The sequence below is a fragment of the Ranitomeya imitator genome, chromosome 3, assembly GCF_032444005.1.
Source record: "Ranitomeya imitator isolate aRanImi1 chromosome 3, aRanImi1.pri, whole genome shotgun sequence".
In the NCBI taxonomy this organism is placed as follows: domain Eukaryota; kingdom Metazoa; phylum Chordata; class Amphibia; order Anura; family Dendrobatidae; genus Ranitomeya; species Ranitomeya imitator.
Genome location: NC_091284.1, coordinates 760,031,530 through 760,048,962, shown reverse-complemented (window position 1 = coordinate 760,048,962; position 17,433 = coordinate 760,031,530). Strand labels below are relative to the sequence as shown.

Here is a 17,433-nt window from a genome sequence, read left to right as displayed (position 1 = left end):
GAGTACGCTGATGCCCCATATGTGGGGGTAACCCACTGTTTGGGCGCACGGCAGAGCTCAGAAGGGAGGGAGCACCATTTGACTTTTTGAGCGCAAAATAGGCTGTCGTGTTTGGAGACCCCCTGATGTACCTAAACAGTGGAAACCCCCCAATTCTAGCTCCAACCCTAACCCCAACACACCCCTAACCCTAATCCCAACCTCATCCATAATCCTAATCACTAACCCTAACCATAATCACAACCCTTACCCCAAAACAACCCTAATGTCAACCCTAACCATAACCCTAATCAAAACCCTAAATCCAACACACCCCTAATCCTAATCTCAACCCTAACCTCAAACCTAACCCTAATCCCAATACACCCCTAATCACAACCCTAACCTTAACCCTAATCCCAAACCTAACCCTAATCCCAAGCGTAACCCTAATGCCAACCCTAACCCTAATACGAACCCTAATCCAAACCCTAACCCTAATCCCAGCTCTAACCCTAACTTTAGCCCCAACCCTAGCCCTAACTTTAGCCCCAACCCTAACCCTAGCCCTAGGGCTACTTTCACACTTGCGTCGTTTGGCATTCCGTCGCAATCCGTCGTTTTGGACAAGAAACGGATCCTGCAAATGTGCCCGCAGGATGCGTTTTTTGCCCATAGACTTGTATTGCCGACGGATCGTGACGGATGGCCACACGTCGCGTCCGTCGTGCACTGGATCAGTTGTGTTTTGGCGGAGCATCGGCACAAAAAAACGTTCAATGAAACGTTTTTTTGTAAGTCGCATCCGCCATTTCTGACCGCGCATGCGTGGCCGTAACTCCGCCCCCTCCTCCCCAGGACATAGATTGGGCAGCGGATGTGTTGAAAAACTACAGCTGCTGCCCACGTTGTGCACAGTTTTCACAACGTGCGTCGGTATGTCGGGCCGACGCATTGCGACGGCCCCGTACCGACGTAAGTGTTAAAGAAGCCTAACCCTAAGTTTAGCCCCAACCCTAACCCTAAATTTAGCCCCAACCCTAACCCTAAATTTAGCCCCAACCCTAACCCTAAATTTAGCCCCAACCCTAGCCCTACCCCTAACCTAACCCTACCCCTAACCCTAACCTAACCCTTCCCCTAACCCTACCCCTAACCTAACCCTAACCTAACCCTAACCTAACCCTACCCCTAACCCTACCCCTAACCTTACCCCTAACCTAACTCTAACCTAACCCTAACCCTAACCCTACCCCTAACCCTACCGCTACCCCTAACCCTACCCCTAACCCTACCCCTAACCCTAACCCTACCCCTAACCCTAATTTTAGCCCCAACTGCTGTTCTCCTGCCGGCCGGCAGATGGAGACAGATGGCGGGCGCACTGGGCATGCGTCCGCCATGTTCTGCTGCCGGCGGCCAGGAGGAGCAGCAAGAGGATCCAGGGACCTAGGTGAGTATGCTAGGGTCCCCGAATCCCCCTATTTCTCTGTCCTCTGATGTGCGATCACATCAGAGGACAGAGAATTACACTTTACTTTTTTTTTTTTTTTTGCGGTCGCCGGTAAACAGTTAATTACCGGCGATCGCAAAACAGGGGTCGGTAATACCGACCCCGATCGTGCTCTTTGGGGTCTCGGCTACCCCCGGCAGCCGAGACCCCAAAGATTCTCCCAGTGCCGGCCGGCGGGCGCACTGCGCATGCGCCCGCCATTTTGAAGATGGCGGCGCCCACCGGGAGACACGAGGAGCATCGGGGGAGCTAGGTGAGTATGGGGGGGCCACCTGGGACCCCTTTTCTCTGTCCTCCGATGTGCGATCACATCGGAGGACAGAGAAATTAAAAAGAGATCGCTTTTTTTTTTTTTTTTTTTGCGATCGCCGGTAAACGGTTAATTACCGGCGATCGCAAATGCGGGGTGGGTTAAAAACCCCCCGAATCATGTTCTCTGGGGTCTCGGCTACCCTCGGCAGCCGAGACCCCGGAGAAAATCGGCCTCTGGGGGGCGCTATGGACTTTTTCCACAGCGCCGTTAATTAACGGCGCTGTGGTTTAAGTACCCTTAGCGGCCGCCGTTAAAAGGCGTATCGGCGGTCGCTAAGGGGTTAAATTGTCTGTTATGGGGCGTTGTCTATATGGAGACCCCTATCATTTTCCACCGCCAAGACCACTCCCGGGAACATCTGGCCCACCAATGCCATTCATCTGTGTTGGTGATGAGGCATTTCAGCTATCACCACACCTGCTTAAATTTTATTCCAGCAGTGGACTAACCAGAACCAAACGAATATTTAATTATCGTTTAACTAGAGCCATACAAGTGGTGGAGTGCGTGTTTGGCATTTTAACAGCAAAATGGCGAGGGCTGCTAACCGCCATCAAACTACAGACAGAGACTGTGGATGAGGTGGCCAAGGCCTGTGTGGTTCTGCATAATTACGTGATTTCACAGGAGCCAGTTGCCATGGATGAAGAGGACTCTGAAACAACCTTGTGGGACTATCAAAGCAACTCTTTTCGGAGCGCAGTTGCGGTTTGACGAATGAGGGACAAATACGCCGAGTATTTTATGTCGCCTGAAGGAAGAGTTCCATGGCAAGATGACATTATTTGACATTATTATCTCTCTGCAGCATTCGACACTGTGGATCATCAGCTCCTCCTCACTATGCTCCGCTCCATCGGCCTCAAGGACACCGTTCTCTCCTGGTTCTCCTCCTATCTCTCTGACCGATCCTTCACTGTATGTTTTGCTGGTTCCTCCTCCTCTCACCTTCCCCTTACTGTTGGGGTTCCTCAAGGATCAGTCCTAGGCCCCCTACTCTTCTCGTTGTATACTGCCCCTATTGGACAAACAATCAGTAGATTTGGTTTCCAGTACCATCTCTATGCTGACGACACCCAATTATACACTTCTGCTCCCGATATCACACCGACCTTTTTAGAAAACACCAGTGATTGTCTTACCGCTGTCTCTAACATCATGTCCTCCCTCTATCTGAAACTAAACCTGTCAAAAACTGAACTCCTCGTGTTCTCTCCCTCTACTAACCTACCTTTGCCTGACATTGCCATCTCCGTGTGCGGTTCCACCATTACTCCAAAGCAACATGCCCGCTGCCTTGGGGTCATCCTTGATTCTGACCTTTCATTCACCCCCCACATCCGATCACTGGCTCGCTCTTCTTACCTGCATCTCAAAAACATTTCTAGAATTCGCCCTTTTCTTACTTTCGACTCTGCAAAAACTCTGACTGTTTCACTTATTCATTCTCGTCTGGACTATTGTAACTCTCTACTAATCGGTCTCCCTCTTGCAAAACTCTCCCCGCTCCAATCTGTCCTGAATGCTGCAGCCAGGATCATATTCCTCACCAACCGTTACACCGATGCCTCTACCCTGTGCCAGTCATTACACTGGCTACCCATCCACTCCAGAATCCAGTACAAAACTACTACCCTCATCCACAAAGCACTCCATGGCTCAGCACCACCCTACATCTCCTCCCTGGTATCAGTCTACCACCCTACCCGTGCCCTCCGCTCCGCTAATGACCTCAGGTTAGCATCCTCAATAATCAGAACCTCCCACTCCCGTCTCCAAGACTTTACACGTGCTGCGCCGATTCTTTGGAATGCACTACCTAGGTTAATACGATTAATCCCCAATCCCCACAGTTTTAAGCGTGCCCTAAAAACTCATTTGTTCAGACTGGCCTACCGCCTCAATGCATTAACCTAACGATCCCTGTGTGGCCTATTTATAATAAAAAAAAAAGGTTCCTCGCATCATGTTCTCATACACTTTATGCAGTATTAGCCCTCTGTGTCTGTACTGCTACATACTTAGGCAGGTAACTGGTTCATGCAGCTTTACATGAACACCTGAGCCTTACACTATAGCTGGTCCGAATAACTAAAGCAATTGTTACCATCCACCTCTCGTGTCTCCCCTTTTCCTCATAGTTTGTAAGCTTGCGAGCAGGGCCCTCACTCCTCCTGGTATCTGTTTTGAACTGTATTTCTGTTATGCTGTAATGTCTATTGTCTGTACAAGTCCCCTCTATAATTTGTAAAGCGCTGCGGAATATGTTGGCGCTATATAAATAAAAATTATTATTATTATTATTATTATTTGACATGTGTATGTTATGTATGTTTGGCTATTTCCTGCAAAAATAATGCCAAAATTAACATTTCTGTTTTCCTTGATACCAAGTTTAACATTGTTCCCTAAAGTTTGGTATGTGTTTTGTAATAAACAGCTCACATAGAAAAAACTCTGAAAAAATACATACCATGATATACGGCCTACCCAAAACCCTGTCTGATGACAAATGCACACTTAGCAGGATGCAGCAGACCTCCACTGATAAAGGCTAGGGGCGGCACAGGTGCAAACTACTTGATAAAAACAGCCACCCCCACACCAACCAAACATTGCAGGGGTTGGCTGCCTAGTAGAAAAAATGCACATTGATATAACTCACATAAAACGCCAGTCACACTGATAAGTGTGGTGCAGTGTCTGGTATGCAACCTATTAATGACGCCCCTTGTATTAACAGGCGGGCTGCCCAACACTATAATATGCAGCACACAGTGACAGACGCCCCAGAAAACCTAACCAACAAAAAGAGGCCTGGCCACATCCTGCAAAAAAGGATATGATATAGTGCAGAAAATGTATGCATAAATTTTCAAAATTTTCACCAAATTTCTTATATTTTCACAAATGATTGCATGTCATATTGAAACAGGAAAGATATATTTCTTTGTACCGTGTTAGCCAGTAGATAGAATAATATTTGGAATTGAGAGTCCTCAGTGGCTGATATCTTTTAATGGCTAACTGAAAATATGGTAACAAATTGCAAGCTTTCGAGACTACTCCGGTCTCTTCATCAGGCATAGACTAATATTGTATTAGTCTTGCCTGATGAAGAGGCCTGAGTAGTCTGGAAAAAAAGTTTTCAGACTTGTTTTGAGATGAAATATCTATATTTATTATCACTTAACAGATTTTGTGAACTCTGCTTCTGAACCTCGTCAAATTGGCTAATGTTGAATGTGTAGTGCTTGTGAAAGACGTTTTATTACCCAGTTTATGTGCTGTGAAAAAAGAAATTTACTAAATTTTTGGCTAATTATCTACAGAATTTGCAGATTCTTTCCAATGATTCCAACTATGGAGCTAATACATATATAAAGTCATACATCCAATTGCCTGTATTCCATTATCACAGGCGTCAGTAATCATCAATGATCCCTGCTGATCCCACATCAAAAATCCCTGATGATCATGTGCTATCCCCTGTGGGAAAACTGTACCCAGCCACACCATAGCAATGACAGGCAGATCCTCTGCAGCTTATCCCTACCCCATTCCTAATAACTAACAGTTTTCAAAGTATATGTTCCTTGAAACTCTACAGCGTTTGAGTAGAACATGAATGACTGCAATAACTGAGTCCACGTCTGCTTCATACTGTCTGTGGTTCAGGCAGCATGAAACTCCTTTCAGGTTCCCTTTAAAAAGAATCTGTCCTTAAGATCCCCATCCTCCTATATGGGCATGCAGGTCTTTGAAATGTAATTCCATTGACACCTCTATATCTTCTATCTGCTGCTGCATTTCTGAGTAGTGTTTTCATTCACGTGCAAATGAGTTGTTAAGTACTCTGAGCATTCCCGAGCCATTGCCTAATGAATTTTCTTCTCAGACCAGCTCTAGACAATTTAGCTTGATAGCTCACAGTTTGATTGTGAGCTGTCATTCAAGCTGAAGACCCTGGTGTTGGGTGATAAAAAAAACCCAGGGGAGGCAGTGGCTCTTTATATTCTCTGTGCCACCCAGAACTCATAATTCCTCATTTGCCTATGGATTAAAACTATTACTTTGGAACGCAGCAGCAGCAGATAGAAGATGACTAGAAGATGAATAGAAGTTATTTGAAGTTTGTGTGACACTGGCAGACACAGACAATATATCGGCCCTTTGCAGTCCAAGAGCTCTTAAAAATGCAAAATTGCACCTGCTTTGGAGGTTTAAATGGGCCCCACCACTTCTGGGGCCCCTATGCAGCTGCACAGGTTGCACCAATGATTTGTCCGCCCCTGGACATTAGTCACAACTCACAGCAAGCCATTACTGTGATTGTGAACAGTTAAGCAAGTTCAAGACGAAATGATCTCTAAAAAGCCTAAAGTTGAAGATGATATACTCCTTATGTATTTGAGGCAAATATCTATCTATCTATCTATCTATCTATCTATCTATCTATCTATCTATCTATCTATATATATATATATATATATAATTATATAATTTTTTACATGAAAAAAATTACAAAGAAGAAGCTTGGTCGATGCAAAAGTTTAAGTTTGGGCACCCTTAGAGATGTGTGGGCTCAGATAACTTTGACCAATGTTTCAGACCTTAATTAGCCTATTAGGGATATGGCTTGTTCACTCTCATAGTTAGGAAAGGCCAGGTGATGCAAATTTATTCGGACTCCCATGACAGCACTACGAGAGAGGGGATCCGCCCTTCAGGAACAGGAAACCTACAGATACAAAAGGGCGGCACCTCTCCCCCTGCATCAGTTGGTTTCCTGTTCCTGGAGGGACAGGATCCTACAGATTTCATCTCGTAAGGAGCCCAGGCCGGCCGGTCGAATCTGGTAGCGGGGGGGTCTCCTACCTCGACCGGTGCGGAAAGTCCTGGAGACGCCACGGTGGTCCAGGCTGGACTGCACGTCAGTGGCGTTGGCAGCAGGGAGCAGGGTCCGGAGGATTCCTTGTCTCCGGAAGCCGGCGTTGGTAAGTTTCATTTCCCCCCCCTGAGCAGACGGCGGCAGTGAGGTGCGGTGGTGTGGTTGCGGCGTCGGAAGTGGACGCCGTCCGGAGCACTGCTGGGCATTCCCGGCATCCTGCATCGCTCACTGAGCGTTTCCGGAACGCTGGGGCGCCGGGGGTGGAGCCGGCAGGCGCTTCCGGTTTGCGGGTTGACTGCGCATGCGCGGTCTTTCCAAGATGGCGGCGCCCATGGTCCGGTCGCCGGTTCTTCTGTACTACCACCGCTAACCTCCCAGCTGCAGCCTGATCATCAGGAACCAATGGGGACACGCCAGATGGCCTGCTGACCGGAATACAGGGGGATATAAGCAGGTGTTGGCGATAGAACCCTGCTTTTGGCCACAGCTTCATCATGGCAGATGATGGTGAGCAGCAGCCTCAACTTCTGGATAAAGTACGGCAGGAAGCCGTGGGAAAGGATATCAGAAGTGACCAGTCCAGCCGTAAAAGCTCGTCCAGGCAAGGATCTAGAGCTTCGACTGGCAAGGAGCCCCCTCGTGTTCCGGTACCTTTCTCTTTCACGTACACTGGTAAGTGATCTACGTGAATGTTCACTCAGTGACGCGGGCCCCTTATACTTTGTCATTCTAGGGGAAGAGAAGTGCAAAGTCGAAACATAAGGAGTGTGCCCTATGTGAAGTTCCCTTACCAGATTCCTACCCTAAAAAATTGTGTGCCTCCTGTATACAACAGACGGTGAGGTTTACAGGAGTGGAAGGGTTGAGTGACATCAGGCTAGATAGATGGTATCTCCCTTATTGTCCTCCCCTAGGTAGCGGAAGAATCTGCTTCTACGGCTAATCTGCGTGAGATGATCCGTACAGAAGTAAGGGAATCCCTGCGGTCTATGTCCCAGGCGGGAAGTTCAAAACAGAGAGCCTCGGTGATCTCTGATTCGTCAGAGGAAGATAAAGAGGAAGGTTCTTATCGCTCAAATCTCTCTTCCTCGTCATCAGAAGAGGAATCTGGCCGATTCTGTCTGCCTCTGGACCGGGTGGATAAGTTAGTCAAGTCGGTCAGAGGTACGATGGGCCTAGAAGAGCCTAAGACTCAGCTTTCCCGTCAGGAGCTAATGTTCAGCGGCTTGGAACACAAGAAACGCAGATCCTTCCCGGTGATTGATAAGATTCAAGACCTGATTCTCCGGGAATGGAAAAAACCGGAGAAGAAAGGTTCTTTGCCACCGGCTTTAAAGCGCAGGTATCCCTTTGAAGATACGGATGTGGATACCTGGGACAAGGCCCCTAAATTAGATGCGGCGGTGGCGAAGGCATCTAAGAAAGCAGCTTTACCTTTCGAGGACATGGGGTCCCTTAAAGACCCTCTTGACAGGAAGGCGGAGATCTTCCTTAAGGGTACGTGGGAGATGGCAGCCGGATCCTTGAGGCCAGCAGTGGCTGCGACTTGTACAGCCAGATCCCTAATGGTCTGGTTGGAACAGTTGGAATCCCAGCTTAAAGAAGGCGCCTCCAGGAATTCTATTCTAGGTGCGCTTCCAGTGATTCAGGATGCTGCGGCTTTCTTGTCGGACGCGTCGGTGGACTCGGTCAGAATGGCGGCCAGAGCAGCAGGACTCTCCAACGCGGCTCGTAGAGCCTTATGGTTGAAGTGTTGGTCGGGGGATATCCAGTCAAGATCCAAATTATGCGCTATCCCATGTAAAGGGGAATATCTCTTTGGGCCAACCTTGGATGAGCTGCTCGAAAAGGCTGGAGATGATAAGAAGAAATTTCCTAATTTGTCATCAGCTTCTTACCGGCGTCCAATTAACAGAAGGAGATTTGGTCGTGGAAGGAAGCGCGCATCCTCACCCTCTAGAGAAAATTTTAGATGGGAGGATAGACGCAGGAGAGGTACGGGTTACATGTTTCGCCGTTCCTCAAAAGAACGTAAGAAACCAGACCAATGACTAGCAATCCCTGTGGGAGGGAGATTGTCAACCTTCTCTTCCGCTTGGACTAACATCACGAATAGTGTCTGGGTCCGAGGTATTGTATCGGAAGGCCTAAAATTGGAATTTGTTCATTGGCCTCGTGATAAGTTTATGTTAACCCCCTTGCGTTCCTCCACTATTGAGCAGACGGCCTTAGAGTCAGAGGTCATGACTTTATGCCGTAAAAATGTACTGATTGAGGTTCCGGAGTCAGAGAGAGGAAGAGGATTCTACTCTCCTCTTTTTTTGATTCAAAAACCAGACAAGTCGTTCAGGACTATTATCAATCTTAAATCCCTTAATGAATACCTGGTTAATAACACGTTTAAAATGGAGTCAATCAGTTCTGCAATAAAGATGTTGTTTAAACACTGCTTCATGGTAGTTGTGGACTTAAAGGATGCATACTATCATGTTCCTATCCACGAAAACTTCCAGAAGTTTCTACGTGTGGCGGTGTCTATGGGAGGTATTGTTCGCCATTTTCAATTTAGAGCCCTTCCCTTCGGCCTCTCAACGTCTCCCCGGGTATTTACTAAAGTAGTTGCGGAGGTTATGGCGCACTTACGTGAATCCGATATTCTCATTGTTCCTTATCTGGATGATTTCCTAATAGTGGGGAACTCAGTAGACCATTGCCTGGCTCAGGTTAAAACCGCTATATTTAAACTGGAAAATCTGGGCTGGATCATAAATTATGATAAATCCCGATTGCAACCCCTAAAGACCCAGAGGTTCCTAGGGCTGCTGTTAAATTCCGAGTCCCAACAATGCTGTCTTCCGCCTGATAAATTGCTTCATATCCAACAACAGGTGTTAAAAGCAATTAATAAACCATCCATGACCCTTAGACAGGCTATGTCTTTGTTAGGTTCCCTAACTTCCTGTATCCCCGCCGTCCGTTGGGCCCAGTTCCACTCCAGGCCTTTACAGTTTGACGTACTACATTATGATAGGGTCTTACAGGGTTCCTTGCAGGGTCAGATGACATTGAGTCCAGGGGTTCTTACATCTCTTAGATGGTGGCTAGAGGAAGACAATCTGTCAGCAGGAGTTCCCTGGGTGACTCAGGTGACTCGGGTAATCACAACAGACGCCAGCCCCACGGGGTGGGGGGCACACATGGGTGACGTGGTAGTCCAGGGTCTATGGGACCCCCAAATGTCAGCCTCTTCCAATCAGAAGGAGTTGATGGCAATTGAATTCTCAATTAAGGAACTCCTCGTGTATCTACAGGGTCACCATGTCAAAATCCTCTCCGACAACCAGGTGGCAGTGGCCTACGTGAATCACCAAGGTGGAACACGCTCCGAGTTCCTGATGGAAATAGCGGACCGCCTGCTCCGGATAGCGGAAGACCATTTTCTATCTTTAACAGCAGTGCATATAAAAGGGAAGGAAAATATAAGGGCGGACTTTCTAAGTCGAAACACCTTAAGACAAGGAGAATGGTCTCTGAACTCAAAAATCTTCAACCAAATTGTCCGCAGGTGGGGTCATCCAGAGGTGGACTTATTTGCCAGCAAGGACAACAGAAAAACGAAAATATTCTGTTCCTTGAATCCCAGGGAATATCCGCTGGCAGTGGATGCCTTCCTGATCAGATGGGATTTCCGATTGGCATATGCGTTCCCCCCGCTAAACCTGTTGCCTCTGGTGGTCAGAAAGATAAGGGAGGATCAAGCGAGAATCATACTGATCGCTCCGTTCTGGCCCCGAAGAGCTTGGTTCTCCTGGCTCAGGACCATGTCGGTGGAAGACCCCTGGGTACTGCCGGACATCCCGGACCTACTTCATCAAGGTCCGATCAACCATCCACAAGTGAAGGGTCTCCATTTGACGGCATGGTCTTTGAGAGGTCACTGTTAAAAAACAGAGGATTTTCTCCAAATCTCATTGATACCCTTATGAAGAGTAGAAAACTCATAACAACTAAGATCTACTCTAGAACTTGGAGGAAGTTTCTGGCCTCTTCAAATTTTAATATCGAAGAGGGTTTACCAATTAACCAGATTCTAGAATTCCTGCAGAGAGGGCTAGAGCTAAATCTATCCACGAGTACGCTAAAAGTACAAGTCTCAGCCCTAGGGGCCCTATTTTCTTGTAACATTGCTGGTAATTATTGGGTATCAAGGTTCATCAAAGCAGCTAGTAGGTCCAGACCTATACACAGGAATAGGTCAATGCCTTGGGATCTCAATCTAGTCCTCTCTGCTTTGACTAAAGAACCGTTTGAGCCTTTACATTCAGCCTCACTTAAATTACTATCCCTCAAAACAGCATTTTTGGTGGCAATTACATCTGCTCGTAGGGTAGGAGACATACAGGCTCTTTCTAGGCTCTCCCCCTATACAGAGTTTCTACAGGACAGAGTAGTCCTCAGACCAGATCCAGCTTATTTACCGAAAGTGGCCTCAGATTTTCATAGATCTCAGGAGATAGTTCTACCATCATTTCTCCCTAATCCTTCTAATTCCAAAGAAGAGTTACTCCATACGTTAGATGTTAGGAGATGTCTCTTACAATATATTTCAGTCACTGATGCTTGGAAGAGAGAGGAGGCTTTGTTTCTATCCTTCCAAGGTCCCAGGAAAGGTCTTAGAGTGTCAAAGTGCACGTTAGCGAAGTGGATTAGGGAGGCTATCTCTCTGGCTTATACTGCAGGTGGAGGTCCTGTTCCGCAGAATCTGAGGGCACATTCCACCCGGGCCATGGCTACATCCTGGGCTGAAAGATCTGGAGTTTCCATCGACCAGATATGTAAGGCGGCTACGTGGTCATCCCCTTCCACCTTTTTCAAGCACTATAGGTTGGACTTGGGGTTCTCTTCTGATCTCACCTTCGGGTTAAGGGTGCTACAGGCTATAGTCCCTCCCTAAGGTAGTTTACATCTCTGTAATTCTCTCGTAGTGCTGTCATGGGAGTCCGAATAAAGCATTAAGCTACTTACTGGTAGCAGCATTTTTCGGAGGCCCATGACAGCACCCTTAGTTCCCTCCCTATTCACGTGGGGGTTGCACTTCCTATAATGTATATAATGAGATAGATAGATCTCACGTGTGGTATATAGTTCAATATGATGGATTATTTTTGTACATAAACTGTATATAATGTATGTTTGTGTGCTACTAACCGCGGTAGTCCTCTCAGGCTCTAATATACAACTGATGCAGGGGGAGAGGTGCCGCCCTTTTGTATCTGTAGGTTTCCTGTTCCTGAAGGGCGGATCCCCTCTCTCGTAGTGCTGTCATGGGCCTCCGAAAAATGCTGCTACCAGTAAGTAGCTTAATGCTTTCCAAGCTTTATAAAAAATAAATATAATCTAAATTTAATGATATTACTGTTTTACATGTATTTACTAAAATTAATCCTTAAAAAGTTGTGTTTATTTTAGTATTAACTCTGATATCAAATTGTGTGTTTAATTAGGAACAAACCCAGTACTACAAGCAGTGAGGCTTTTTTTTTACTGCTGAGATATCCTTGTTCTAGACTTCTAAGATCAAAGTGACCGTGAAGAAAAACTCCCAGCTCCTACCACTCTTAATGTGTTTTTGTGCAGAAAGGTAATCGAGTAACGCTTCGGCCCATTTACGAGGAAGTTATTACCACCTACAAAAAAGCAAAAAGTAAATGAACTAAACTAAATGCACTTGACATAAAGCAGTAGTTCAGAAATGGCTAGTTTCCCCCGTATTATAGAAAAAAAAGTATTGTATGTACGTTACATATAAGCATCATAAGTTTCTTCTTCAGTGTTTCCTTATGATTTCCCTAATTTTGCATAGGTGATGGAGCAGGTGATGAAATTAACACCTGTGCAATACTAAGGAAATCCTGAAAACATGACCTGTTGGTGGCTCTTGAGGACTGGAGTTGAGAAACACTAGCTGATTTTTTCTTAAACGAGAATGCTAAAGACAACTTTGTGAAGTATACTGTTAAGGAAAAGTTAATGGGTAAATGAAATGGCAGATGCATACAAACCAAGTATAATGGGAGCATGTTGTAGAAAATTAAGGCATCAAAAGAAATGGTGGCTCTGCAGGATTATTAGTTTTTTTTTAGGTTCTAAAGACCTGCTATTGGTCCGTAAGGAACCTGCCAAACTACACCATTTATATTAGCTTTCAGTATACCTGATGTGTAAGTATTATTGTGTGGGATACTTTGATTATGCCGGACATACCACTCTCTTGAAAGCTATATAAACCTTTCCATGTAATTTTTTTATGGTTCATTTGCATCTTTAATGCAAATTTGAACAACTTTCTAAATGGGCCTTCATTAAAACAGTCTACAGTTTTGCTGCTTCAGTTGTCTGTAAATCCTTCACCTAGCTCAGTGCATTGCAAAAATTTACAAATCTATCAGAACTCCTGGTTTGCATCTCACACTTCTAGCCTTCCCCTTTTTTATTAGTGTTATGGGAGGTTCACACGACCGTTTGAAAAATCGTCCGTTTCATGCACATAATGGACAATTTTTTTTCTCCCTTCGTGTGCAATCTGTCTTTTTACAATAGCAGCTATTAATAATTTACAGGACCGTCTACAGTTTCCTGCATTAAAGAATTGTAATGTATCCATAAAATTCCGATGCTATACAGATGCAATTGTTGCGCCGTCTTGATTGTGCACCATAAATGCATAAAGTGCCATGATCAAGTTATTAAATTGTCTTCATTTGTTAGCATGGAAATGAAAATCAGATGCTGTATGGATGGAATCCTTTTTTTCTGTTTATTTTTATTTTTTTGCACATCCATAGCCTTGAATGGGCAATGCTCATCTGGTTTATGGAGGCAAATAGTGCATACTGCATTTTTTCACAAGCAGGTTTGGTTCGGGAAAGAATGTGCTCATCTGAACTGCCTCATTGAATAACCTGTGTGGTCCATTTTCTTATGTACAGCACTTGGGCCTGAAGTATGGTCATGTGAATGAGCCCTTAGAGATATCCTCAGGGAAAAGAAGAGGTTTGTACGCAAATCATCACAATGTGGACAGGAGAGGAAACTTGTACAGTCTCGGGGAGGAGAGAGAAAGCTATAGAAAAGGGATAAATGAATTGAAAAAGAACATTGAGATAAAAGTGCAGGATAGAAGCTGTGCTGATATAGGAGCTAATGAAGACAACAGCACCGTTGATGCACACTGATCTCACATCCAGCCTATATTACTGGCAGAGAAACTCCCACAAGATAAAAATCTGAAACTTGGATCAGGCTGCAAACTGCATATCATCGGGGTCTGAGAATGACTGAAGGAACAAAGATTGCAGACTGAACGTTTTCTTAAATAACATAAGTAAAAATTATTTTTCCATGTCAGGGTGTCCATTTCCTGCAAGGCTTGTGTTGAACCTCTTAACAAGATTTTCCGGGAATAATATATGTATTTTTTTTGCTATGTGCCTAAGAACTAACAGGCAGATAGTTGTTATCTACCTGCCAGTTCTGCTAGGCCAGCAAACAAAAAGTCAATTGCAGGAGTAGCAGGGAGAAACGTGATAAAAAGACGACGGCCGTTACCCATCAAGACCCGTGGAAGCGCGGCAGCGCGAAACGGCCGTCGTCTTTTTATCACGTTTCTCCCTGCTACTCCTGCAATTGACATGTGGTCACAATAAAGACTGAATATTTACGGATGGTGAGTGCCCACTCTTTTCTACAGTTTTTTCATTTATGGACTAATTTTCTGTGGCAGCACCCGATTCCTGCAATTGGCATTTACGCTGGATATCTGACACACATATGCACAGGTGTATCCACTTGCAGTTGGTGCGGCAATCTGTTTTTTCTTTTCCTTTTGAAACAAAAAGTCATCTAGGTCCATGCGTACTGAATAGCTATGGATGTAAAACCAAAAAAGGATAATCAAATTAGAAAAATCTGTCCCTTGTCAGATGTAGAAAAGACTAATGCTAAACCTTGGCAAAAAAATAATTTATACATTTGTAGGGTTTAGATTAAGGTGTAATCTCGAAGCGTGATGCTGCAGAAGGTGAAGATAACTTTGTCTGCTGGCTTTCTATGTCTAACATCTTGTCTAGTGATATCTCATTTACTCGTATGTATTTTTAATTTTTTTAGACATTACCCAAAGTGCTGCTGCTTCATGAGGTTGTTGAAAATGAGGGTGCATGGACTGTTCTCCCCGTCATACCATAGTAAGTGTTACTATCTCTGACTGTTATGTAAATGGCTACAATATTTTTATATAACTGAACTTGAACCTGTGATTGCTTGTTCTAAGTACTGCAGTACTAGTATTTCAATATATAAGGAAATTGCCGGTTTCCTATGAAGCAACGTTTCGGATGTAATATCCTTTCTCAAGCAGTGTATACATGGGAGTGTCAGGTTTTTATACAAACCACATACAGATCTCATTAACAATATCATTACATCAAATATCAAATAATATACAGTAATAAGCAAGTGCCAAGTGACAAAAAAGTGCATACGTGCAGTAATAAAGATCCCTTTAAGAAATCTCATTTATAAGCATAAAACATCATGCGATCTTTCATATTATTAAAAAGTACATTAAGTACCTAATCGCAATCATTTAAATTAACCAGGTGTCCCACTCCATGAAGCGCAATCAAAAGAGACTCACACATGTCTTTGCTTGTAAACGCCATGTCCACGGCGTTCCTAGACGTCAACTGCGCATGTCCATGACAAAAATACCCATGAACTATAGCGCCTCTCTCCGCGCCTGCGCAGATTACATCCAAGGTACCGGACGCCATCTTTGTTATGGTATTCCACTAACCTCCGATCACTGCTGCACATATGTACGGCTGTCACTACCAAAACATTTTAGAACAAAGCTCGTAGTTGCGCAGAGCATATGTGGAATACCTACTATCATCCCACTCAAAGAATCCTTGAGTTCCATGTCTTAAGATAGCTATGGACAATTAATGGGATCAGAATGTGGACACATATTAGACATGCTAAACAAATCAGGGTCACGGGATAAGCCCCAAACAGTGTTACAAGACACAAGAACACCCCACTTATTACAGAGGGGTCTCCTGTGTCAAAGCATGGACCCGAGCAACAAAGGAGGCGATTAAACCCCCCAGTCACTCAAATCCACAGCAAGTAACACCACAAGACCACTGATTATTAAACAAAAAGTGTCCATAATTCTGAAAATTCATTGACCAAAACACATTGATTGGAAATCTATACAGAAGTTTTATTGAATCCTCTAATATTCCAAGCTGGATGATCATATTAATTCACTGGTTTACATCCAATATTATTCCATATATCAAAAAAAACAAGCAAAATGTGAAAAAAACAATAAAAAGAACAAACAGAAAAAAACATGTATTAACATTGTCGCTTCATATAATGGGGCACCTGGAAAAAAGAAAAAAGAGAAAGGAAAACGATCAAAAAAAGGGGATCAACATATAGGAGAAAGAGCCAACAATGTATATTACAGAAGCTGATTAAATTTAAAATCTACATTCCGACAATAGGGTTTAAGGGTATTCAGTCTCGTTATCCATTCCAATTCCCTCCTTTTTAATAATCTTATATGGTCCCCTCCCCTCCTCTGAACAGGTGTGGTATCAATTATACGAAACCGTAATTGCTTTTCAGTATGCTTTTTCTCTGAGAAATGTTTGGAGACTGGTAAATCCATGCGTTTTTTTTCTTATAGTATGTCGGCGTTGATTGATTCTTGTTTTAAAATCATAACTAGTCTCACCCACATACCATAAGTGACAAGGGCATTCGAGTAAATATACCACATATTCCGAGTCACATGTCAGAAAATGCCGTATTTTAAATTCCTCATTGGCTACAGGATGAGTAAAAGATGGACCCTTTAGCATCAAAGAACAGTTAGCACAAGAAAGACAGGGAAAACATCCCTTCCTGGTCTGTCCCGTAAATGTCAATTGATTACGTTTTTTAAATGATCCAATATCCGACCTGGCCAGAGTTGAAGCTATAGTACGATTCCGTTTATAGGAGAACAATGGTGGCCGTGAGAACTCAGATACTTGTGGTAAGCACTTATGCAACATCCCCCAATGACATTTAAAATACGGCATTTTCTGACATGCATTTCTGACGGCATTTTCTGACAAAGCATTTCAGAGCCCAGTTCTATGGATCGGTGGGAGTTCCAGCAATTAAGTCTCCAGTGATCAGCATGTCACCTTTCCTGTGGATAGGTGATAAATTGCTAAGACTGAAATAACCCCTTTAACAAGGGAAAAAATAATACAAAGGAACATAAACCAGCTCACCCGTGATTCAGCAACCAAACCTCGGGAGCACGGACCCGCTGTGTCCAGGCGTGCAAGATCCAAAAAAAGAAAGAAATGTCCAGCTTCACCGAGTCCGTAAAAAAGCGTTTTCTTTATTCACAAACTTTAAACATGGAGGATACAGACTTCAGTTTAAAGTTTGTGAATAAAGAAAACGCTTTTTTACGGACTCGGTGAAGTCAAAAAATAATACAACATACAAATAAAAATGTATTTTAAGTTTGCATATTGCTATTTTCTAATTATTTGTTTAAAGCTGTCATTTTCCTTTCATTTGAAAGGTCAGCACATTATCACGTTTGATTGAACAAGAGGGCTGTTGGAGCTGTGTATGAGCCACGTGTAATTTCTTCATCAT

At 44.3% G+C, this 17,433-nt stretch overlaps 1 protein-coding gene across 1 annotated transcript in view; it reads left to right on the top strand.

Moving 5' to 3' along the window:
• B3GLCT (beta 3-glucosyltransferase) overlaps positions 1-17,433 on the top strand; it is a 715,243-nt gene that overhangs the window by 388,767 nt on the left and 309,043 nt on the right. The window contains exon 5 of the mRNA XM_069759003.1: positions 14,866-14,942. Within this exon, the coding sequence (XP_069615104.1) occupies positions 14,866-14,942 (77 nt within the window). The remainder of the gene's footprint in view (positions 1-14,865; positions 14,943-17,433) is intronic.